Here is a 25,000-nt window from a genome sequence, read left to right on the forward strand (position 1 = left end):
TTAGAAAAAGTTATTCATTTCGTGGAGTTGTAATGAATAAGAATTCAAAGCACGTATCGCATAAGAAGTTTGAACTAACCTTAAAGGAGTCATGACTTTCGACGTCAGAAGCTAGATCATCTACAGATTTCTCCGAAGTAGTTCTTCCACTCTGTTCGGTATTCATATCCATTTCGATTACGTAGTCCAGAGGTACGATTCCCCGCTCAACTGCTGGGTAATCTTTTGACTTGAGGAGACGGTTGTGTTTCCAGATCGTCCGCTCGACATTAACCCAGTAACTGTCTCTGCGACTCAAAAATGTGAAGATTTCACCTATGTGAAAGGAAAGAGGATTTGCCCCATCAGAAAAGCAAGCATCAGCTGCTGTAAAATCCCTCAGTGCCTGTAGATAGCGGGGTCTCCGTCCCGTTTTCCTTCGAGATAAAACTTTCACATTCATCCTCTTGTTTCTTGTTACAGTAGTAAAAATTTGACTTCTGAGGTTGAAACTCCCGCCGGCATGGTCTATTTCCGATTGAAAACCAACGGCAAACTAACAGATTCCTTATAAGCATGGATCTTCGACGAGACCGAATAATTTAAATGGCCACTTGGTCCCATATCCTGAAACTTTTCATGATATTGGACAAACTTGTAAACAGAAAATTCTGGGATAAATACCGGGATAAATGGCCTACCTTTCGAGCATCGTCGCAGTGAAAACGCTATAAACTACCCAGAATGCAGTAGCGTATTAAAAATTCCTTCACAAAACCGGAAGTGAAATAAAGCCTCATCGTTTATTTATATAAAACATCTTATATCTGTTACATCGTCTCGTATAAATGGAGAAAGAGGGATGATTAAATCCCACTTATTGAGACTATATGGTCATATGTATTGTGGAAATCAGAAATTCTTTGCCGAAAGGGCCAAAAAGCGTAAGCTTTAGCATTGGCTTTAGATGAAATACCATCGTTATATATTCGTTTTCTTGTTGCACATTCAGAACGGGCAGACTGGGGCGAGTCAAGTATGTTTACCATGACGTCACATATTCTTCGTAAAGAAGTATGGTAATATGGCTTCCGATACTTCTGTTGAAAATTCTAGCGAATCCGAATCGTTAGACAATCGGGTTTACATTGAACTAGTCAGAAAATATCTCAGTCCCCTGGAGGCTAGATGGAAGTACGTTCAGACTGTTCTCCTGTGGGAAAAACCGACCCATTCATTGTGCTATTTCATGACGATGACAACCTTATTCTGGTGAGTATTAAATTTGTGCAAAAGAAATTGGCCGGGTCCATGAAATGCAATCTCTCATTGTCATCTTATCCTGCAGCGCAATGGCAAGTGGTAGATTCCGCTTATTATTGCTGCTTGTCATAATGATGACGTCAACGTTGCTTTTGGATGATGTTAGAGTGAAGGTGTGGCAATTGCTACGGCAAGGTAAAAACACGAATGGTAACTTATCTAACAACACTTGTTCCCGATAACCGACAATTTTGTTGACGTACAGAGAGAATGTGCATGAGAGGATTAGATGAAAATATATTCCTTGTTTCATTCAGGTGGGTTCGGTGCTATTGACCAAGATGCAGATAGGTGAGTGAAATTTATACGAACCGAAAAGTAATATATTTTTTAATTTAATGAATTACGCGGAATATTAATTCGTAGGTGGTCTCGTTGGTGTTTATTGGTTTTGATTCCTCGTATCCCGCGGGACATCTGCCCCTCACAAAGATAGAGAACAAAAGTGTAGACGGTGGATCATGGATTGATATAAATAGATAGATTTAGCATGTTGTTTACAGTAAACAGCACACTTTTGGATGAAATTTGCAATGTAAATGCCAAACATCATCCTGTAGGACATTATCCTTCTGCTCTGCAGGTTGCAACAACTCTAAGGGAGATTGATCATTTGCGTTAAGAGCAAGTTAAGAAAACTTGGAAGGGTTTTGGGTTAGGGTTTAGGGAGTTCATGAGTCCCTGGCTGCCACTGAAACCTTGGTGCTGAAACTGAAATAAATTAAAGTGAAATGGTTACAGTAAATTATAGTATTTATATCAACCAGTGCAACACATTCCACCTGGAGGCAGGGTGGGGCCTTCGACATATTGACTTTGTCTCTCGCGTAACGTCAACGGGACGTTTAGGAGGGGATGGGGTAAGGCCATGGACGTTGGTGTGGAGCACTTTTGAACAGTAGCAAACTGACACATTTTTAGAATGCCTGTCATAAATACGTAAATAAAGATAGATATCTACAAGGATAAAATTTAAATGTACAGAAGAGAAAGGGATAAACTTGTAAATTGATCTGACATGCGCCAACTTTTTAAAAGATTAAAAATCAGAAATTCACATTATGTTCATAACTACTGCAAGTAAGCCTCTTAATATAAAAGTGTGTTTAGCAGTTTCTTAAAAGGGTTGATATTCATGCATGTCTTCAGTTCTTTTGGTAAAGTATTCTATAGTTTAGGTTCCCCATAGCCCAATGATCTTCCTCCAAAGGACTTGTGCTTGATGGCAGGGATCACCTTGAATCATTGTTGCCATCAGCTCTTGTTCTTTTCATGGGTGCCATCGTCATATTTAAGCTGCTCTAGCTGAGTTGGTGCAAGACCATGCCCCCGAAACAACCATAAAAAACTATCAAAATTATTTCTTGATTCTTAATCATTGTAGTCGAGATACCTCAGTCTCATTTTCACAATTTTGTGAAAGGCTGGCAGGAGTCTGGAGGTGTTTTTCAGCTTGGAACAAAAAACTGAACAAACTGAAAACTGACAACTCATACAAGGTAAAAACACTGGTACAACAGTTGTTTGTTTGAAAATACAGTAATGAAGGGTCTATTGACCGTTAACGTAGCTGTTTGGTTGTGGACATGGGGAAGAAGGTAGTTTGTTACCATGCCTTAAGTCACATGTAAACTTTGTTTAGGAGAGAAATCCATCACTTTAAGATTTTTGGCATCAGGACTTAGTTCTGCAGCATTTTCTCTATAACTTTTTCTCATGAAGGCAACAGTACCAGATGGTTAGGGAAAACCATAGCAGTATTAGGAGGACTAGAAGTTCTATTTTTTTTTTTTGTTTATGTATATTTATTTTATTTGTTTTGCCACAATACTTTAAAATAATAATTATCTATCTAAGAAATATATCATTTAGGCACTGATCTATAACAATAATATGATCAGAGGAAGACCAGATCAAAGAAATTAATTTTTTATTACTCTTTCTAGTTCTATGGCATTTTATTTGGGTTAGTATTGGCAGTCGTCTCTGCCTACCAGTATTTTCCTTTGATGAAGATGTCATATCTCACTGGTATGTTGCATTCACCTCATTCTAATTAATTAATTCAGATTTCTAATGTTACATCTACTTAATCTCAGAAGTAGGTTTAAATTGGGGTCAAATTCCTTGTCTTTCTCTTTCTCCTTTCTGAAGGTAACTTGTGTGGGCCCTCTGTGTATTGGCATAAAAATAAGACCCTCCCAGGGGTTTTGGAGAACATTAGGCTAATTTGAACCGGTGAACAAGAGAACAAAAACAAAATATCGCATGGAACAAGGGAACATAAACCATTTTAGGGATCAAAAAGCTGAGACCAAATTAATTTGGAAGTAATTTTGGGAACAGGGGTGCACAAGCAAATTCTTTAAGGCAAACAAGGACCCCACTAGGAGGACCTCAAAACTGTTTATTTTTGTTAATGTTTGTTTAGGTATTAACCCCTTGACTCCCGGTTTAGGCTGGTTTGGGTGTTAAAGGGTTAATGAGCCTGAAGTAACATTCATGTTCCTATTTTTAGCATGTGCCTTGTTCTTCTGGCCTGTTGTGAAGCATCATGGAATGCACAACAGAGTAAAAAAAGCTCTGGAACCATTTTACATGCCATTTGTGGTACAATGGCAACATAGCAGGACCAAGAGAAACAGGGATTCTGTGGTAAAAGGTATCTAGTTGGAAATGATTTGAAACCAGCAATGAAATACATTGCCTTACTTGTAATGGATCTGATAACAAGTGCAGATGACGGCATTTTGTTGTTTTATTTGTTGCAATTATTTAGTTTTGGGTTTAACTATCATGCTTGTTATTGGCTTTACATGTCCATATATTCTTTTCGTGCTCTGTTCAAACATAGCAACACAGTATGCAGGGGATTAATTATTTAGAAATTCAAAACATTCACACTCTCATGTAATAAATTTGTTGCTTTAGCACAGGAAAGTGTCTCAGTGGACCTGCACTTATGTGTTGTAAGGCATCATCGATACTGTAATTGCTTCCATGCATTTCATACAATCATTTTGCTAACTATCATTTTTGTTTTAGCTACCAGTCAGCAATTATTATTACATTAAGAATTCAACTTAATTATCAGTTTGTTATTTGGTCATGACAGTGGCGGATAGAGAAAGCTCATTGGACAGTGATGAAGAGTTTACCAAGGATTTCCATCCAATTGCTGGTGATGATACTGCCGTTGATCATAATGACACCTTTGTTGATCATAATGACACCTTTGTTGATGAGGTATTAAGCATGCCGGAGTCACTGACTACTGATCTACCTGTTGAGGTCAGGTTTCTTGAAGGAATCATTTCATCTGCAGTGAACCAGGATTTAAGCTTAGTAACCAGGAAAGCAGAAGAGAGTGGTGGCAATGATGTCACACAATTTGGTAAATAAAAAAGATGTTGATATGGGAGGTGCTGATATTACTAATGATAATTAGGGATGTAATGACTGCTTATCAGCACATTTGTAGAGCTAGGTCTCCTACCCTAGATTATTATAAAATCTCTCTGAACTACAAAAAAATCTTCTTGAGTTACTTTGCAACTACACTTACCTCACTAAGGTGTCTGATCAATGTGAATTTGTGCATACCAGCTCTGCTACTCGTGCACCAAATGTGTAAGTGTAAACTGTATTTAGTGCCAGAGCACTAATAGTAGGGACACTGTACAGAAATCAAATCAAATACAGCCCAGTCAAAATATGCCGGCAGGCTGCGATTATGCCACTTACAATGAAATATGTCAGCCGCCGACTAAAGTTCACCGATAACAAATTAATGTGCAGTCTTTAGCCTTTCTTAAGCTGAAATTGAGCTTGGGTTAGTTAACCCTAACATCAGCCTGATGTGTTCAAGTTTTGATTCAAAAACCTAGCGCATGCGTGACCGTGACATTTCCCCTTTAATTCTTTGAACCCATGCACGATGTGGTCAGCATTACAACAACGTTCCTCCTACTTCTGCACAATTATTATCTTTCAGGGAGTGTTTCACCTAAAGTAAATAGTTGGGACCTTATTTCTCAACTTGTAACCAAGTTAGAACAACTTTTGAGATGTGTTGAACGATAATACGATATCACTCCATGCAGAATACCATGAAAGAACATTAACCCATTGACCCCTGGGAGTGATCTACTCAACAGATCTTATTCTAACGCCAGATGATTTTACTCGTCTATGGGGGTGTTTGACATGTCACAGCGGGTTAAGTTTCTTTTTAGTACATTTGCACGAACCATGTTTTGTTTCATTGGATGAAATGCCACTATCCTAAAAACGTTTTACCATGTTTGTCTGGTTTTCTGCTTACTTTTCTCTGTTAGATTCAAATGGACATCTTGTGAAGTTTTTTGCCAAGCCAGAATGATTTAATGCAATATTTCTCCTAATTACAGTATATGATTGTATTCTTGACCTAAAAGTTTCTTTTCTTTTCTCTGAAAATCAAGAAGTAACTGGTCATAGGACACTGGAATCAAGAACTCCAAGTTTTGATGGTTCTGCTGTGTTCTTAGATGATCTTCAATTTTCGTCTGTAAGCCAGGCTACTGATACCTTCGACTTTCAAGAAGGTGAATTCATGGAAGGATTAGAATTTCCAGACATTGAGAAAGATTCTGATTCTGAATCTGAAACCATTCATTCAGACAGGAAGTCTCAACTGGACAAGAAACCAAAGGAAGTCATCACAAGAGAGGAGAAAGCTAAGTTATCAAAGGATGAAGTGAACAATGATGCAACAAGGATACCAGAAAATGTCATGACTTTATCAAGGAACACTGATGTGTCTGATTATGAGATGCTTGAGCAGTCAGATGCAGAAGGCATGACACTCAGTGAGGGATCAGATGTTGATTCTGCTACCAGGGGATTGCAATCAGTAACAAACTATGTAGGAAAGTGGCTGGGGTATTGATTGTTGACAAAGTCTCACTCGTAAACCATTTTCTGAAATGTACAGCTTGCTCTTAGGCTAAGGAACATGGCATTTTACAAACATCTGAGATAGAGCATAAGCAGTTCTCAATTACTCTGGCTCTGGTTCTCTATCTTTTCTCATAGACAGGTATTAGTGAAATACTTCCCATAATATAACACTGAGCAAAGTGCCTCTTAATTTTTGACCACCTGACTAAGCTCCTTTGTTTTAATTAAGGCAATTTAGTTTAGCTGTTTTAAAGAATATACTTTTGACAGAGATGAGGAAGTAATACTGGTAGAGATAACTAAGAACACACTTTCAATTACTCAAAACTGATTAAGATGATTCAGCGAGAGAAAAGTTTCCTTACCTTGGAAATATAAAAAAAGGGAGTGGGACAAAATGCATTGCTTCATTGCAAAGGTTTGATCCTTCGCACTAGAGCTTTCTCTCTGTTAATTCTCAGCCATGTGTAAATAAAATCATTCACATGTCTTGCATTTGTGTTTTGCTTCCAAAAAGATTACAAGAGGTCAGAGACAAAAGTGTCTCCTTGTACTGGACAGGACCAAATCATTGGGCAAAATTAATAGTAACCTTAGGGAGTTTCATGGACTTTTCTTCTTCTGCTTGCTGCAAAAATGGTGTTGTCACGTGTTATTTCTAGCAACAAACAATATACCAGTACATACATAATTATCTGGTTGTGTGAAGGTAATGACAAAGGACAAGGCCCGCTGTAATCACATCCATGAGCAATATTGGTCATTCTCAATACTAAACCTTTACAGTAATTACTGTTGAAGGTAGCCACCCATACAATTAGACTGATATTCTATTGAAGGGATTAATGCAGTAATTAAATTTTTATATGCATCATTTTATATTAACATGCACAATAAACAAAGGTTTTCAATTTGTAAATCTGTGGGAATTGTAAGACATAAAATATGCTGTCACTTCATAAGGCAATACACAATAAAGCTGGTCTTTATTTCTTTTGTTGTTATGTCTCTAAGGAGAGAGTTGCAACTAAGGGACACAAAATGGCAATGGCCAACCTTGGTAAATGATTGAGGCAAGTAAACTAATGATGGAAGGTACTAACTTTAACTGCAGTTATGCATCAGTCAATTCCCCGTCCCCCCAGGCATTAGCATTTTTTTTAATGGGCAAATTCCCTGGGATGGGGACACATAAGCTGTCTAAATGCCCCGGGGTGGGGACGAAGAAAGAGGGCAAATGCCCCGCCCCCGGGATCGAAATAGCCGTATTCACGTCGGCGATCGTTTTTTGATAAACCAAATATAGTGCACCTTGTCGCTGTGAAGAATCAAGACATTTTTAATGATGATGAATCGCATTTTAAGCTCACAAGATTTGTCTTGAAGATCGCATATCATTTGAATTCGCAAACCTGTATTTTTCATGAATTTAAAAATTGCTAGGCTAGTTTTGAATGCGAAATGCAAAGTAGTTGTTTATGCAGTCTTCACGTCAGTGATTGTTTTGTGATATTAGTTCACCTTGTCGCTTTTACATATTCATATGCTTACAAGTATAAATGAAGAAATACCTAAAATTGAGAAAACATACCTGTAAAAACATCCACAAGTTTTTTGAGTCCGAGACGGACAAGCCAGTCTTTAACGAAGGCCTTAGCTTTTCCGATAAACTCTTCCATGTTAATTCGAAAACACGTGTGTAAAATGTCCGGGGGTTGCCCCAGGGTAGGCTAATGCCCAGCCGCCGGGCCGCGATAAAATTGCGAATGTCCCACCCCCTGGACTGACAACTTGAGCAAATGCCCCGCTGGAATTGATTGATGCATTAGGGACACTGATTTTTTTGAAAGTACCCTGTTGTCACCATTAAATGAATAATCAGCTGGACATTGTTGAACAAATCTCTCATGAAATGAACAAAGGTTCAGTAATAATTAATGTTACCGGTTGCTGTTGAACCTGATGTTAAGTACCGGTATATTAATTTCTGACTTTGATATACCGGTACTTTGTGATGATCAAGTCTCAGTCACTTTACGGCAAGTGAAGGTACTGTAGTTTAAAGTGACTATTCCCTAACCTTATTTTCAGGATTTTTTTCTCCCCCATCCCCTTTTGATCTTCCTGGAAAAGTCAGGCAGAGAAAAGGTGCTAAGAAGATCAGAAGTGACTCTAATCCCAGAATACCTCTGCCCCTTCTTTCACTTGATAATGAAAACATAAAAGAAACTCATCTCAGACACATTCACGTCCCCATGGAGCACAGACCATGTCACGAGGCATCTCTTTTCACTCTGACCATCTCACAACTAAAATTCCTCAAACCAGTTTTGACACTTTCAACAAACTGCACTGTTTTGGAAGGATTGAGCCTACCCAACTGTTCCACTTTAGAGCATTGTTATGATAGCACACGAAACACCAATAAATGCCGAAAAAGATTACTCATTAATGTAACGTCATTGGTTATCATGGCAACAAAAGCACCATGTAAAAACACCCTATAACCCTCTGCAAAATTCTCTGGAGCACCTTCATAGCTACCTTCACGACTAGAAAATTTGAAGGTGGCTCATAATCCACTCCATATAATTTTTTAAACTGTGCATAGGGTTTTATCTTGGCATGCTTATTACTTTTCAGCACTAAAAAATGGGGGTCCCTGAGTTCGCTTTTAAGATATCAGCGCTAAAACACAATTTTAATAGAGGATATTTTTAGATGGTTCTTTTGTTGCCATGGTAATTTATTACATCACATTAATATGTGCATCTTGTTAAGCAGTTATTGGTGTTTCATATATGGTACCACAACATTGCTGTTAAGTGAAACAGGGTTGTAGAGTTAATCCTTGTTACAAGAAATCCCCTCCAAGTAGGCCTTATGCATGATGACGACATAATGCTCAAACTTCACCACCAAGCCTTATTTGCACAAAATTATCCACATCATCTGGACATGCAATACTGTTTGCACCTGGGTTTTCTTTACAAGCTTGCTCCAATGGGATTTAGCTCATGCTAAAATTTATAAGTTTGGTTTTCAAATTAGAGGCTTGGTGGTGGTACTAGCCAGTCAGACGTCATCACACAAAGATGAATAAAAGATAAATGTGTTGCAATCCGAAAAAGTAAGCAAGCCAAGTGTGAACTGTAAAAGTTAGCTGCTTTATTTGCCAGAATGTACAAGCAAGGAAATTATGTTTCCTGCATCTCCCTCAAACGTCGTACTGCACTTCTCACTGTGACAGCAGCAGTGGTACTAGATTGAAAGAAGTAAGAATGATTATTAGTATTAGCAAGTGGAGCTATAATCTCACCATACCTTCGTGGAGTACATTCAAATAATTCATTTTTGACTGGGGTCACAAAATCAAAACCAAATCCTCTTGCACTAAAATTATTAATGATCACTATCTCATTGAGTCAGAGTTGAGAGCTCCAATAGACCAAATCGGCCAATTCAAACCCTTTGCAAACAGGAGGCTATGGGTAGCCTACAATTTGCTCAAAGGATTAGTAAAATAAAACTTTACTTGAAGTAACGTTTTTAAACAAAGGTTTTTTAGCAGATTTCCTTTGAAGTCCACAATATTTAAGTCCCCCCAGCACCCTCAGTTGGTTAGAGCGTCACACCGGTATTGTGAGGTCACAGGTTCAAATCCCGTTGAAGTCCTGAATTTTTCAGGCTTCTTTACGCAATTGCAAAAATTGCGTTCATAACTGCAAGGATCATAGCTTCACTTGAAATGATTAATAGGAAGTCATAGTTTATAACATCAGAAAAAGATTTGTTTTTTAGTCACTCTAGTGTAAAATGAAATTATTGTTAATTTAAGAAGCCAACAATATTTCTTTGACTTTCTCTTTAACAGATTTCTTGTGATTTTTTTTCCCTACCTATTGTCTTGAAATAATATTTCTTGCTAATTGTTGCATCTTTTTGTCCAAGTGGACACCCCAAAATAACTATTTTTCAATGATCTTACAGTGGAATATTTTCAAGTGAAGCTACGAACCTCGCAGTTGTGAACGCAATTTTAGTAATTTTGTAGAGAAGTTTGAACCTGTGACCTTGCGATGCCAGTGCGACGCTCAAAACAACTGAGCTATGAAGCCACTGACGTTGGGATCTGGTCATTTGTAGGTTCATATGTTTCCGTGACAAATGAATCACTGTTGAATAAGAAAAATATTTGAGATTCTTGAAACTTGATCCTCGATTCTCTAACCTCGAGCCTCTTAACTCAATCCTTGAAAAGCTCCAGGATCACAGATCGAGTTTCGAGTCGAGACTGTCAACTTACTTTTGCACAGTTCTGTAGCTGTTGCTTCTACAGAACATACACTACCATAAAACAATACAACAAACACTACGTTTGCTTGATGAAATGATTTGTGTTATAATTTAAATGTTAAACTGTGTGCAGTTGTAAAAATAACTTAATGACAATTTGCACGAAGTTGTTGAAAAACTGTCTACTCGTTGTAGAAGCTTGCAACTTAAAAATCACTTTGTTTAACGTTCGAAAGAAAAACGAAAATCAAAGAACAAAATATAATACCTCCACATGTTCACGAAGTTTGATTTGAGGTCAATACCTGACATAATACTGTAATTTCCGAGCGATTTCCCATGGGTAATGTGTTAATTTTTCAGCAAACAGTTCTTGGTGTGGGTTATAGGAAGGTGCGGGTAATGTGATAATTCGGCACATCAGTAAAACATTCCTAGCAAGCACTGCCTTGAGGTAGAGAGTATTTTCCCATTTCAAGCCGTTTCTTAGAGTCAGTAGATCCTGAGATATCAATTTTCCTTTTAGCACGGATTTTTTACAAGCGGTATCATTCCAATGGAAGATCAAACACAATAGGTGTGAAAACTTACCAATTTCACGCTAAAGGATACTTTGTTAACAAAAACAATGGATGAAGTTTTATTTGATTCAAAACGTTACAAAAAGGTAATTGACTGAATAAGAAATACACGCTTCAATCATTTACGATAAGTTAAGTGTAGCCACAAACAATTTTGAGTCAAAATGCCCGGTGTTAAACGCGGACGTCAAAGTTTTACTTTTGAGTATAAGCTCAAAGTTATCACTCGTGCAGATAACTTTGTGAGTTCATGAATTTCTTTTATTTTTGGGTGCGGGTTATCTCTTGAAATTTTTTTCTTGTTATTGTAATAAAATGACCGACGCGGGTAATCTACCGTGCAGATAATCGCCTGGAAATTACTGTAAAACATGACACTGGCTGATCGATCACTGAACATGTTTGTTTCCCATGGATAAAGGTTTCACTTGTTTTCTTCCACGGCAAAACCTTCTTTTCTTTAAAACTGTTGCAAACTATTAGCACTCTTCATGTTCCTCAATTTGAACACTCACCTGAGCTCGAATTTGGACCATTATACGGCCGACACAGGTGAAAATTCGAACGACGCGAGTGTATTTTCTGTAGTGTCCAATCGAATTGATAACAACCTTTTGCCTTTCACGTCGAATTCCACGTGTAATACATAAAACTAGACCCTCCGTGAGGGTACACTGGGTTGCCTGTGGTACGTGCAGCCCCGGAGGTGGGGGGGGGGAAGGGACTCCCATTTGGAACACACGGGGATGCTAGTCGGAAATTTTAAATTTAACCCCTGAAGGAGACCATCTGGGCGTGGCTCAAGCTTTTTGTGACTCCTAAAGGAGACCAATCTGGGCGTGACTTAAGCAAATTTTGACCTTGGCGGCTTAAAATATTGGCGCTTTGCCCGAAACACCCTAAGCGAGACCAAAATCCAAAATTTACACCCCTAAGCGACACGACGAGCATCCCCGTCTGTTTCATATGGGAGTACCCCCCCCCCCCACCCCCGGGCTTGCAAAAACTAACCAAAAGGTAATTAACAGGTCCTCACACGTTCGTACGACGAAACAGATCCTTTTCTGAGGTTAAAAACCTGGCTACTGGCCTAACTCTTCTTCCTACTTTCCCAACCGCGAGAAAACCGCGGTAAATCAGCCATCGCCAAAAATTGTTTTTTTTTTCTCAAAAAATATTTAAGTTAGGGGGAAAAAATACATCATTTTAAAGCTAAGAAAATAAGCTTTCCAACAGCATATAACTTATTTACAGAAAACTGAAACATTTTATAAAAGCGAAAGTTGAACGAAAAAATTTAAGAAAAATAACAGTAAAATATGTTTTCTAGGCAAAATTTGGTCATTTTAGCGTTGATTACGAATTTTTGGATGCAAAACTAATATTTTCTGCAATTTATCTGCCTTCTTGGACATAAATTCGACCGAAAACTGATAAGGCACGAATATTTTTAGATTTTTAGGAATAATAGATAACGTGGTTCAATGCGTAATGTGATAATGCGATAAAAGTGTCAAATTTGCGACCCATTGCTAACGGCAACGGAAGCGATCGCATTACGAATAATTAACCTCTGTTGCCAAAAACCACTCAAATAACCGGTCAGTGTAAAACGCAGACTGCAGACTGCAGACCAGGGATAAAATGCAGACTCAGGGTAAAATGCAGACTGCAGACTGTGGGTTAGTAAAATAATAATGAAAAAAGAGTTATAAGAGTGTTAGTAGCCGTTTGTACTTTCACACTGAAACCCCAACACAGCTCCCATCGCTTTGGTTGCCCCACCGCATGTTTTATCGAACTCTGTAAGAATTGAAGCTGTTTGAATCCTTGTTGTTGTTTGAAAAAGGACAGTTTCGTTAAGTGAGTTGCTTTTAGGCAAAGAAGTTACCACCCCGTAATTCATATGCCCAAGATACCGGGTTTTTGTAAGTTTCTTTTTCTGTCAAGTGTGATAAAGTTTGACAATGAAATGAGCGAAGTCAAAACAAAGATCACAATCGCCCAACTCTTGTTTATGCAAAGTCAAAATTTACTCTCCAAGACGTGTACGACGTGATTTATCACCAGGTAATTCCATCATTTTGGAAATAGCAGCTACTTTATTATTCATCTGCGTCACAAGTTTTCACTGATTTTGGGGCTCATTTTGTTGAAACTCAAGCACGCTTCCAACAGGCCTGTGAACCCTTCCTGCTTACAGAGCAATACTAAAAAACTTCTCCCATATCACATTTGAACCTTAAGCTCGAAAATTCAATACACTACATGATATTATAATTCACAAAGGCAGAAAATACCACAGAATCCTTTTCCAGCGAAAATTTTATTGAAACAAACAACATATTTGCTCTTAGAGGCGAAAACCTCTTCCTATTTGAGTGCGTGCGTGAAGACAAGAAACTCAATTGTGTCAAATTACCATGTACTTCAGGTAAATACTGCTCACTTTGATTTCGTCTCGACGGGCGATAGATTGTTGTCGAAGTCCAGTACTCGTCGCTTTTGAGATTCATGCCTAGTTTATCCAACTGACTTTCCATTATTGAGCTCCATAAGGGTATATTTTGTTTAAGGATCCACTAAAACGCCATTCGCGTTGCATGACTTTCGACGCCATTGCAGGCTAAGTTAATGATTCTACTGTGTCCACAAGAGAAATCTACGCAGTTCCACTACCCTCTCGATCCTAAGAAAATACGCGCAGAAGGCTCTATACACAAAGACACTACTTACCAGGGGAGTGACAGGCAAGACTTTTACCGACACAGAAAAAAAAAAAAAAAAAAAAAAAAAGAAAACAAACAAACTAAACGTAGACCTCGACTGGGTTTGCCTTATAAGGCAACCCAGTAATAACTTGCATTAAAATGTTTTGTCGATGCTCGTCTGACCACAAAGTCAAATGCATGTTGATCCCCTCAATCGCAATGATGACAACTATAGGCCTACATTGCTTCCCCTCCCCTAACACATTATTTGGTTTACCTCCCTCCTTTTGGGAGGCACTTGACCAGCCTAAACCAGGGTCTTTTCTCAACGACAGTGGAGGCAGAGAAGTACAGTACCGCCTGGAAGTATTGACCCCTAGGGACGAGGCAATACCTCGTCTTTGCCGCAGGTAGTGGACGCGCGGCACCGAGGTATGCAAAATTTTTTCCCTCTGTAAAGCGGAGGTGCACTTTGCCGCGGGAAATTTGCCGCGGGAGAAAAGACGAGGCTTGCCGCGGGAAAGAACAATGATCTGTTGCTCTTGTAAAATAAGCGAGCGGAAGACTGTCAAATTTTACATCTCATGGTGTGAAGAATCGATTCTTAATGCAAGAAATTGTAATCAAAATGAGAAAGTGTGCCATTTACGTAAGGACTCAAATTTTATAATCTGTACATAATGTAAAACTGAAGACTTCTTTAAAGATACAGTGTAAGCGACAGCTTGATTATCCAGCAAACGCAACACTCATTGTTCTCCAGGTTGTAATACTGTATGTGTGCGTAAGAAATTATTTGTTTGGTTTTGAAAAAGGTTCTATTGTATCTCTTTTCGTCTAAGCCTGACTTTATTTTATTTGGAGACCTGAAATTCAAACTTGTGCGATTGTCTTCGTTTTATCATCGCCATTTTGGTTAAAAGCAGGTATTCCTTCTCCATACATTGTATTACTGTTAAACTTGTCAAATTTCAATTTTAATCACAACATTCTTCCGAGGCATCGGGGCCTTTGTCGGTACTATTTTGAGACCAAACGTACCGACGAATAATTTAAGAATGGTTTCTTTTTCCATCGCTTTTCATCAGCAATAAATTGTTATATCATAGAAATTGCAGAAAATACATTTTCGCGTTGTTTTATCATTCGTGCAGTAGTCTACATGTACTTGACTTCCATAAATATTTTTTAATTGCAGCATGTTGATTATGCATGGAAAACAAATTTAAGGATACACTGTAGTTAGTGGAGGAAAGAAGTCTCTTACTTATCTGAACGCTCATCGTTTGCATACGAATTTTAACAAATGCAAAACCAGCAAGCGAAACAAACTTTACAACGTTCGAACCATCTTTGCTCCAGTGCTCACGTTGCGCTTTCACGTGCAACTCTTTTTCGCAGCGCGCGTCCACTCGTGATAAATTTGCATAACCACGCCGATATGCACCAATGATTACCCAGAGCACGAAAACAATCTTTTCAGTTTAGATCAAATAATTTTCGACTATTTCAGGGGTTTCATATCCTGGGTTCTTTCCTTGGAGTGTTTTTCTTTTTTGTGATTTGTTACACTAAACAACCTTAGAAAGTAATACTGCAGTAGGAAACCACAAGAAGTCGTAACTTGGTCATGAAAGGTTTTCGAGCCGTTCACCCTGAACATGTAAGCTTTCAGTTTGTAAATATTGTCAAAACCCTCTCCTGTTTGCAGGATATCGAAATAATAAATGAATAAATGTATGTTCCGTGCGCTGAGCTGCAAAAAACAAGCGGACATATTCTCCCATAAACTTAAATGTATAAAATGACGGCGAAGTCCACGTAAGTGGGACAAGCGTCGAATCTTCGAATGAATAGTCCACCATAAGTCTTCGAAATAATCACTGCATGTCGCAAAGAAGGTTTCAAATGTGGTCGGAATCTACAACCGTGGTCAATACTCTTGGGACATTAACGCAACAGCTGGTGAAAATGACGCATTTTGTCTCCTCCCGTCCCCCCCGATTCAGTGTTGACGTTATGGCTTCAAATCTTTTTCAACACAATCAACATTGCTGAGGGGAAGGGGGGACAGCAGAAACAAGCTTTTTCCACAACATTTCGAAGCGTTTATAACAGGTTAAATACACTTTTCATAAGCAAGGTGTGTTTTCGCGCCTCATTTTCATAAGTGTCCCAAGACGTTTTGACCAGGGTTGTAGCTACAGTACATATACGGATATTCTTTTTGCATGTAAAAGGAAAAGGAAACCAAGGTGCATGATAAGTGGCTATAACTCTCTTTGCTGTTCGCAATTTTCAGCCGAAACTTGTTCAGTTTCTGTTGTTCCGTGGGATTTCAACATTACAATCTACAATAACTTATCGAAACACAAAGTCAACGGAAACCAGGGTTCGACACCTGGCTACCTACATTACTAGCCACCGGACTAGTGATTTCTAGAATTTACTAGCCCGAAGCAAAACTTGGTAGCCCGGATCAATTTCCCTCGAGGTCTCCTTCAACTCCAAACATGAACACCTTACTCTAAACTTATTGGCATTTTTTCTTCCATTTTGATAACAATGTGTTATTAAGGAAAAAGCTAACAAAATGTTAGTTTCACATTCACTTGTGCACGCGGCGAAGGCTAACCGTAGAATGCCAGTGCACAAGCCATGGGAAGCTCGCTTTCCACGATGGATTAAAAGTTCTCTTTCTCCGAGTGCTCTCATAAATCTTACTGCTTTCCTGTCTACTCGTACTTTCAGTTTCGGCCGCTTTCCCCTTTTTACATGGTGGCGCCTCGTAATTTGTCAAAAATCGCTCCATCTTCACAATCGCTTCAAGTGCCAAGCGATGGTACGAGGCGATGTGCAAGGCATCACAACATTGGTAGGGAGAAGACTGGGGAAGACATTAACCATTAAGCTCAGAGTCTGGGAACTAGCGATGTTTACGAACGACACGCAAGATAAAAAAGATGCCAGAAGATGATAGATTTATGTTTTCTTTGTAAAATTATTGGTATTATCGTTACATTTTAAACTTTCTTGTTTTTTTAACCAACTGTGAACTTCAAACTAAAACTAATCACATTTAGTTTATTTCCATTTTTCTACTAGCCAGCGGGCTATTAAATGTGGTTTTTTACTAGCCTGACAAAATTTTTACTAGCCTCGGGCTACCGGACTAGCGGAGATGTCGAACCCTGGGAAACCCAACTCTACTGCGGAATTTTAATTACCGAGGGTTTACCTCGGTTGACTTTCCCGCGGCAACTTTGGAGCCTAGCCGCAAATTTCCCTCGGCAGAAAAGCGGCCTACCGCGGGAATACCGAGGGAAAGTCCCCACAGGGGGACACGGCAATGATGCGGTAAAGGGGTCAATACTTCCAGGCGGTACTGTAGGGACATAAAAGAACCCACACACTTGTCGCAAAGAGTTGGGCGTGTATGTAGTTCCCGGTGCTATTTAACTTAATGAAGAAACAAGTGAGTTTTACTCAAGAGCATGTTGTTATAGCCAGCAAGCAGGCTCAAACTAACCTTTTTCATTGTTCAGGGATAGAAGGGCCTTTGAGGGTAAGCACAATACCACAAAAGCTGGAGAATATTTGAAATGCAAAACGCGCAAGGTTTAATTGATCCTTGGTTTACATCACAAACCAAACACAAAGAAGGTTGCAAAAGCATTCCAATCAGCCCGGTGTGTATAAACAATAAAAACAATCATTACCAACCGGCATTTGCTTTTGTTCAATGTGAATGATCATACTTGCATGCAAACATGAAATATTGCACCAGGTTACTAAGCAGTCAAAAGTGTTTTATTTGAACAAAACAGAAATGCCTCTCTGAGCTTTCAGCCTTTGGCAACCAATATTTCCAGTGTCTATTTCATAATTGTGCTAGTGAGTATTTTCAACATTAAGAGTTGGCCAAATCTGTTTTTATTTAAACTGGAATTGCTTACATTAATTTTGAAGTCTCTTGTTGCCAGATGAAATGAAGGCACAAAGACTCGTTTCCGGTCACGCACACAATATAATTATTGTTTCAAGAGTAATTGTTGTCTGTCATATAGCCTTGCGTGGTCTAGTGCAGTGATCATCAAGAGTCAAGGCTGTTGCCTAACAGGAGCCTGGTAGCCTGGGGCTCCCAAAGAATAGCTCTGGGCTCCTTAATTTTTCACAGCAACACCTTTTACTTCATATGTTGGGCTCCTAAGTTCTCAGCGTTTAGCTCTGAGGGCCCCTTTAAAATTTTCTTAGGCAGCAGCCTTAAAGAGTGCCTCTGAATGAGGAGATACTGAGTTCGAATTTGAATCCTACTTGGCGTACTTGGGGTACTTTCTCTGAGCCAAATCCTATACTTTGTTCATTTGAACAAAGTAATCTAAAACGTTTCGTTCTGGGTATTTCTATATCCTTGCCATTTAAATGTGAATGCTACATTATGATGCAAATTTATACAATTCTCAAAGAATCTTAACCTCTAGAGATTTGAATTGGGTAAAACACTGAGTTATCCGATTTGGTCTATGATGCCCAAAATAATTATCAATACCCAATAGTCAGTGGTCAAAGGAGGACATGTAATGGGGACACACAATCATGATCCCAAACACCAAAAGAAAGAAAGGCAAGTAAAAAGGCTTCCCTTGCATGAAAGTAAGAAATTATTGTACCTGACAACCCATGCTCCTCCAGCAACGGTCTTTCCACATCCTTTACAATGCCAAATCCCAACACATGTTCTCTTCATGGTTTCCTATAACAGCAAAAATGTAATAAAAAAGCAATGGAACATAAATCCAAGGAAGGCACCTGGCAAATAAACAGGTTTAACAACACTCAAGTCATAACTTTAATTCAAGTCAAACATTGAATCACCAAAAACTACAGTTGGCAATAATTAGCAAAATTAATTTCAAGACTGGACTCAATTCAAAGCTAGCTCTATAGTAGTTGAGCTGAATCATACATGAAGCTCCAACCCACTAAACTAAAAATCTTTGGCTACACTGCTTGGGTCATGGCCCCTAGAAAAGGATCACTTTTATTAACTTAAAGGAATTATACCAGATGCAAGAAATCATGTTCTCAAATACATTAATAATTCATAAGCCAAAACAAAAGAAATCACTACCACGAAGGAAGTTTGGATATGTGGTCTTAATTAGCATAAAATTTCACCAACTTTGATCCCAAATATCTCTTAAAATACTGATTCCATTGAGAAGTAACATCAAACACTCGAAAGAGTGTTTCATCAGATATCCAACCACCTCGAAATCAGTTAGAAAACTCGACCTTCAGCCTCGTTTTTCAACTCGCTTCTCAGTGTTTGGACATCCGATCAAACACTCCTTCTCGTGTTTGATATAGGTAGTTATTTATACGGGTAGTGATTTATACGGTGGTTTAGGGTTAGGGTTAGGGTTTTAGGGTTAGGGTTGGGGTTAGGGTTAGGGTTAGGTTTTAGGGAACAACTGGGGCCAGGACTGTAAACACATACAACAACTACCTTCATTTCTAAATGGAAGTACTACAATAACATAACAGACTTCATGGATACCTCTTCGGAACAATGATTTTACCACAACCGTTGTGCATGTTGCAAGGGACACATGCAAAGTGCACGAAAACTGTTAACCCCGGCGTTGTCAATCAATGGTTTCCGATAATCGATAAAATCAATGATAATCAATAATAATCAATAACAATTAATCGATTGATATTGGAAATCGATAAAAATCGAAGACTTAAAGTTGTGTGAGTATCGATTTCTATTGATTTTCATCGATTGTTATTGATTATTATTGATTTTTATTGATTATGAAATTTGTCATTTTCTTAAATAAAACGCACCATATGAATGAACAAACCATTCAGTTATCTTTATTTGTTGTGTTTTATGTTAAATTTGTAGCATTTTTACCCCTTATTACTATTAAAAGCTCACTTAAATTACTAGACTCTGATCGTCTCGAAACAAGAAAAAAATTGTCTTCAAGTCTCTTCAGTGTCGCTCTCTTCCAGCTTGTTAATTAGTTGAGGAAAATGTTTTTGTCTGCGCTCACTGTCATGCTGCCTGAATATACGCATGCAGGCCAAGAACATACATCTTGAACATTCACCCGTGCAACCGAAAGGGAAGATAGCAGAATAATTGTTAAAAGGAAAATGTAATGCGCTTCCAGAATAGCATAAAGAAGGCACTCTACAACGCTCAGGACACTTGCTTGGTATATTAGAGAATGCAACAACACCATAATACAATGAATCATAGAATCATAGAATCATAGGATCATACAATGAATCTGGAGGTCCTGTCACAATTCTAAAATAATAAAAATAAAATGAGTTCCAGTTATTGACATGACACATTCCGATTATTGTTTTCCCTTGTTTTGTATTGTGGCGTTTTTAAGCTTACACAGTAATCTCTTTGCGTAAGGGCCAAAGAGGACCAACAAGCTCGATTTGAAGATGGCCGAGCTGCCCCCGATCATTCGTAACTCTAAACGCATTCCCACGTTCTCCTCTCTTCTTGAATGCGTAGAATATTTCTCCGACATTCACTTCAAAAGGGCATTTGTGATAGCCCTTGACTACACAGCGCACTGACAATTCAACTTGCTTCGCCATCTCTGGAACAAGCAAACTCCGTAACAATTGTGTTCTGGGAATCCCGGTTGAAGTGCAAGGATAAAAGTGCGCAATCGAATTACCCAATTACCCTGGACGTGTAAATATGCCCGGGACCAATGAAGCACGCCCACGCTAACACGCGCCAGAAAGTTGCATAATGAATTATTAATCAATGATTTTCTATAGAAATCAATGGTAATCAATAGCAATTAAGACTCCGAGTGTGAGTATCGATTTTTATCGATTGGTTGCACCAATCAATAACAATCAATGGATTGTTATTGATTATTATTGATTGTATTGATTGCAATCAATCGATCGGAAACCATTGATTGACAACGCCGGGTGTTAACCCACCCAAAGCACGAGACAGTACAAGTTTGAAAGATTGCCTTTAGACGAGTCTCGTAAATTTTCGACCAATGATTAACAAAATATAGGTTTTTACTTTTCCACAGAAGGCACAAGTGTACTTGGCATGCTGTGTGATTTCCATTTTTTTCACCATTTTACGAAGCGAAGCACCATAACGTGTACCATACTTTCCAACAACTCCGACCTTCTTGGTTCTTTTAGCCTGAATCAAGTAAGAAGGCAGAAGTCAATTTCAAAAAAAGAATTATTCTTTAATACCCGAGAAGCCAAACTTCAAAATAACTCAGTTCTCATACAAAGTGTACTGAAATTCTCGATGGTCACGGGCTCGTATAGAAGACAACAGATTTTACTCACCATTTCAGTAACTTCGGGAGAAAGAGGAAGACGCGGTCGCTGGGAATCCTATTCAACGCCCGCGAGAAGTCCCAGCGGTATGATTAATTGGTCGTGTATCCCCTATTATAGTGTATTTAAATTATGAGTTGACGCAAGGGTCGTCGCGAGGTACGAATTCTGGAGGGGAAATCTGGTCAAAGCGAGCTTCATTTGACACAAAATGAGTAAAAAATCAGAAGAGGAAGGTATAAAATCCACTTTATTTCATTTTTTAAATTTATTTTCATATTTGAGAAATATTTGTATGTGAAGTCTCTCGTCATTCGCACAGTACGCCCATTCTCGTCTCTTTCAGCTCTTTACACTGGCTTCCTGTTAGATTCAGAATAATCTACAAGATACAGTCAAACCTCCCGTAAGCGACCACCTAAAATATGTCAAGCCTTGGTGGTCGCTTACGGAGTTGGTCGCTTACGAGAAATTAGATAATATTGGGTCAAAATTTTGCCTCATTTATAGCATAATGGTAAATGCAGAGACTTACCCCATGCGCCAATTCCCATCTAAACCCATGTAATAACTTTTATTACTATCACCCAACTAGTGGACTAATGCAAATCCTGCATTTTGATTGGCTACGCTACTAGAGGACTATTAGTAATTATTCCATGAGCGTGCGTTGCATATGAGATGATAATATAATCATCTCATATCCAACAAGCGCGAGTGGAATAATTGTTATATTAAAAACGCCCCCAAAATATAGAAAACTAGACTACAATAAAAATAAAAAGGCCCAAAAAATCACACATGTGCTTGCAGTGTTTGTAGATCATGGTATAATGGCTCATAACCCATGATGGCTTAGCCAATCAAAACTCTCGAATTGCATTATCCAATGATGCAGTTTTTAATAATTAGTAATAGTCCTCAAGTAGCAAAAAGCATGACGCTTTCTTTTGTTTTATTCCCAAATAAATACAGTATTTCTTCAACTTGCATTTTGCTAACTTTATTATCGCCTTTTCTGTCTGACTAGTTGGGTGATACTAAAACAATTAGACCCTTCGCCCTCAAGGGCCTCAGGTCAATAGCCCTTTCAGGCTACGGGTCTAATTGTTAAGTAGCCACAAAATTATTTGAGCTTTCGAAAGTATTTACGCAGAGTATCATGGTTCGCTTCTAGTAAGCTGCCTGTAATAAGGTGAACGGATTATAAGGTGAACTGAAGTAGTAAGCATCACTGATAGGAAACCCAAGTATCTGGAGATGCGCAGAAAGTATGCACAATAACAAAAGTAGGCACCGTCCTTAAAAGTCTAGCGGAAAATGTTACATTATCTCTTGCTCACGCACGTCTTTCTGTTCTGGCCATAGAAACCATCATCCTCATGCAGTCCCTCTGGTTTCAACATTTCCAATTTGTACATCCATTATCCTTCCTTGTCACGCAACTCTTTCTCTCCTTTTGCCCTGTCTATCAACAGTATACTCACATGTTTTAAACCTAAGTGTCCCTGACTATGAAATGTTGGTAAAGAGAATAATCATTACTCTTAGGGTTAGGGTTAGTTAGGATTAGGGTTAGTGGATCCAACATACTGAGTGCCACATTTCCTACAAGTAATACCAGTAATTAAAGATATATCACATTGTTAGAGTTGCAGCTCAAGTCATAATTTATGCTGAATTTCTTTCCAGTGGTTTTACTGCAAAAAGTTCTTGCCACGCATAGAAAATCACAAATTTGGGAGAAATGACTATTACATTTTGATGTGCCTTTTACTTCATCCTTGGAGCCACTCCGAAATTGAGTAGGAACCAAATGATCTGAGAGACATTTCGGTCTCCTAAAAGCGACCATTGGAACGTCTTTATTCGAGTTGGCATCCCAGCATCTCTGTGATGAGTGGAGAACTGGATGTAACTCCCTCAAGAAACCCTCGATATTAGGTAGACCCAGATAATACGTCACTGTGAAAGGAATCCTGCCATTTTCTTTCTTTGATCTACATTTATCCCTCAAAGCTTCATTTAGAGGCGTCCGTCTCGCTCTACATGTATCTACTTGTTGTTGAATGAAATTTTTCTCGTATCCCCTTTCTACTAATAAAACTACACAAATCCTGTACTCTTCTTTCAAAGAAAGTCTCCTTAGGACAGATCCTCCTCAAACGTAGTGCTTGCTTGGGCATAAGGAATTCCTTTCTTGCAAGAATTCGAGTGACAAGATGCTCAGTGAAGATACTGATGACTATCGGTGGGCTTGATATAAACATCCATCTCTAGTTTTTCCGAATCATTAAGGACTTTAACATCTCGGAATTCAACCTCAAAGAGTATGAAACCACAGGGACTGAATGAGGATGATGGTTTCTATGCTACAACAGAAAGACATGCGTGGGCATGCGCAGGAGATAATGTAACATTATTTTTTTCTGTGACTTTTAAAATGGTAGTTGTTTTAGTGTGCGCATGTTGCCTTGGCAATTCAGCAATTTAAAAGGCGTTGTACGTTAACAGTTACTTAGTCACCCTGAAGAAGATCATGTGATTGAAATATATGTGGATAAAAAGGAAACAGTGTTTTGTCTTCATTTGTGATTGGCTTATGTTATATTTTTCTTTTACTTATTTGTTACATAAATTATTGATGTATTTTATTTATTGACAGCACAACTGAACATTTTCTTGCTAAGCTGCACTATGTAAATTAATGGTTATTGCTAATATTATTATTATTATCATTATTATTATTATTATTATCATTATTATCTCATGGTGTTTACGCTCCGGCAGATGTTATACCGCATTTAAACCAAAGGAGCGAGCCATAGCCAATGGCCAAAGGTCCTTTGGGTCATTCCCTCTTGTTTAGTTTTCCAGAACCTTTCTTAGGATCATTGCTGTTCCTAACAAGGCTGTTTTCTGCAAGAGGCCTTTCTTGATAGCAATCCCTAGCTTCGTAAACCATCCATCTATTAAACCTTTTACTTACTCCTCCAAGTGCACCAACAACTATCGGTACGACTTCTACATGTCTGATCCCCCACATATTCTTAATTTCTCTCTTTAGCTCCTGGTACTTCTCTAGCTTTTCACCTTCCTTCTCATGCACCCTGTGATCCCACAGTGACGCAATATCCACAATGATTACCTTATTATTTTCCTTTTCTACAACAACAATGTCTGGTTTTCTGGCTGCGATGATATGGTCGCACTGGATGGACATGTCCCGCACGATCTTAAAACTTTCATTTTCCACAACCCTTTCTGGTGGTGCTCACACCATTTCTCACTTCTGTCTATACCATACTTACAACAGAGTTTCCAGTGCACCAATCTGGCAATATTGTCATGCGTTCTCTTCTTCTTCTTCTTCTTCTTCTTGTTATCATCATCATCATCATCATCATCATTATCATTATTATGACTGTCACAGTGAAAACGTATGGATGCCATATGGATCCCTATCCAGCCAAGCTGGCGCATTGAACGTAACCCAGGAGGCCCTAAAATGTCTCTGGTAACTCTTCTGCTATCCTCAAGACATCACTTTCAGTGTGAGGGTAATGTTCAGGGTATGCGAGATGACGGGTCTCTGCATCCGGAGTAGAATCTCTCCTTCTCGAGCCCTGAACAGTTCCCTCATAGCCTTGTCTACCTCATTGGACCACCTTCCTAGGACATCTATGATGATTTTATACTGCCGAATGTCATATCCTGGGAACTGCTGCTGAGTTCCCAGCATAGGGGTCCATACTTGGTGATCTTCTCTTCTTGTTTCTTTTCTCTGTTCTCCATCCATGGGCAGCTCAT

General features: G+C 38.7%; 4 protein-coding genes across 8 annotated transcripts in view; 2 read left to right on the forward strand and 2 right to left on the reverse strand.

Annotated features, from left to right (window-relative positions):
* LOC138042811 (sorting nexin-7-like) overlaps positions 1 to 705 on the reverse strand; it is a 37,302-nt gene extending 36,597 nt beyond the window's left edge. For 2 of the 4 annotated variants that reach the window (XM_068888854.1, XM_068888847.1), the window contains exons 1-2: positions 681 to 705; positions 80 to 315 (exon numbers count right to left, since the gene is read on the reverse strand). In XM_068888854.1, the coding sequence (XP_068744955.1) occupies positions 80 to 172 (93 nt within the window). In that variant the 5' untranslated portion in view covers positions 173 to 315; positions 681 to 705. Of the gene's footprint in view, positions 1 to 79; positions 592 to 680 lie in introns of those variants that run through there. The other 2 variants (XM_068888840.1, XM_068888831.1) reach the window with 1 other exon arrangement.
* A 323-nt stretch (positions 706 to 1,028) lies between these two features.
* On the forward strand, positions 1,029 to 7,236 carry LOC138042856 (reticulophagy regulator 3-like). Of its 2 annotated transcripts, none has more exons than XM_068888897.1 (8): positions 1,029 to 1,251; positions 1,328 to 1,437; positions 1,560 to 1,593; positions 2,687 to 2,801; positions 3,249 to 3,333; positions 3,821 to 3,964; positions 4,418 to 4,696; positions 5,766 to 7,236. In XM_068888897.1, exons 1-8 carry the CDS (start codon positions 1,064 to 1,066, stop codon positions 6,230 to 6,232), a joined length of 1,422 nt encoding a protein of 473 aa, XP_068744998.1. In that variant the 5' UTR covers positions 1,029 to 1,063; the 3' UTR covers positions 6,233 to 7,236. The 2 variants fall into 2 exon arrangements, with proteins under 2 accessions (XP_068744998.1, XP_068745007.1); XM_068888906.1 differs by having other exon boundaries at positions 5,769 to 7,236.
* Positions 7,237 to 9,389: 2,153 nt separating this feature from the next.
* LOC138042894 (large ribosomal subunit protein eL43-like) lies at positions 9,390 to 21,234 on the reverse strand. Its single transcript, XM_068888949.1, has 4 exons — positions 21,200 to 21,234; positions 20,916 to 21,044; positions 18,502 to 18,584; positions 9,390 to 9,504 (listed from the first exon to the last, which is right to left on the reverse strand). Exons 1-4 carry the CDS (start codon positions 21,200 to 21,202, stop codon positions 9,441 to 9,443), a joined length of 279 nt encoding a protein of 92 aa, XP_068745050.1. The 5' UTR covers positions 21,203 to 21,234; the 3' UTR covers positions 9,390 to 9,440.
* Positions 21,235 to 21,306: 72 nt separating this feature from the next.
* LOC138042887 (homologous-pairing protein 2 homolog) overlaps positions 21,307 to 25,000 on the forward strand; it is an 11,230-nt gene continuing 7,536 nt past the window's right edge. Inside the window, exon 1 of the mRNA XM_068888940.1 lies at positions 21,307 to 21,426. Coding sequence (XP_068745041.1) covers positions 21,402 to 21,426 — 25 coding nt within the window. The 5' untranslated portion in view covers positions 21,307 to 21,401. The remainder of the gene's footprint in view (positions 21,427 to 25,000) is intronic.

The sequence above is a fragment of the Montipora capricornis genome, chromosome 1 (genome assembly GCF_036669925.1).
Source record: "Montipora capricornis isolate CH-2021 chromosome 1, ASM3666992v2, whole genome shotgun sequence".
Lineage (NCBI taxonomy): Eukaryota > Metazoa > Cnidaria > Anthozoa > Scleractinia > Acroporidae > Montipora > Montipora capricornis.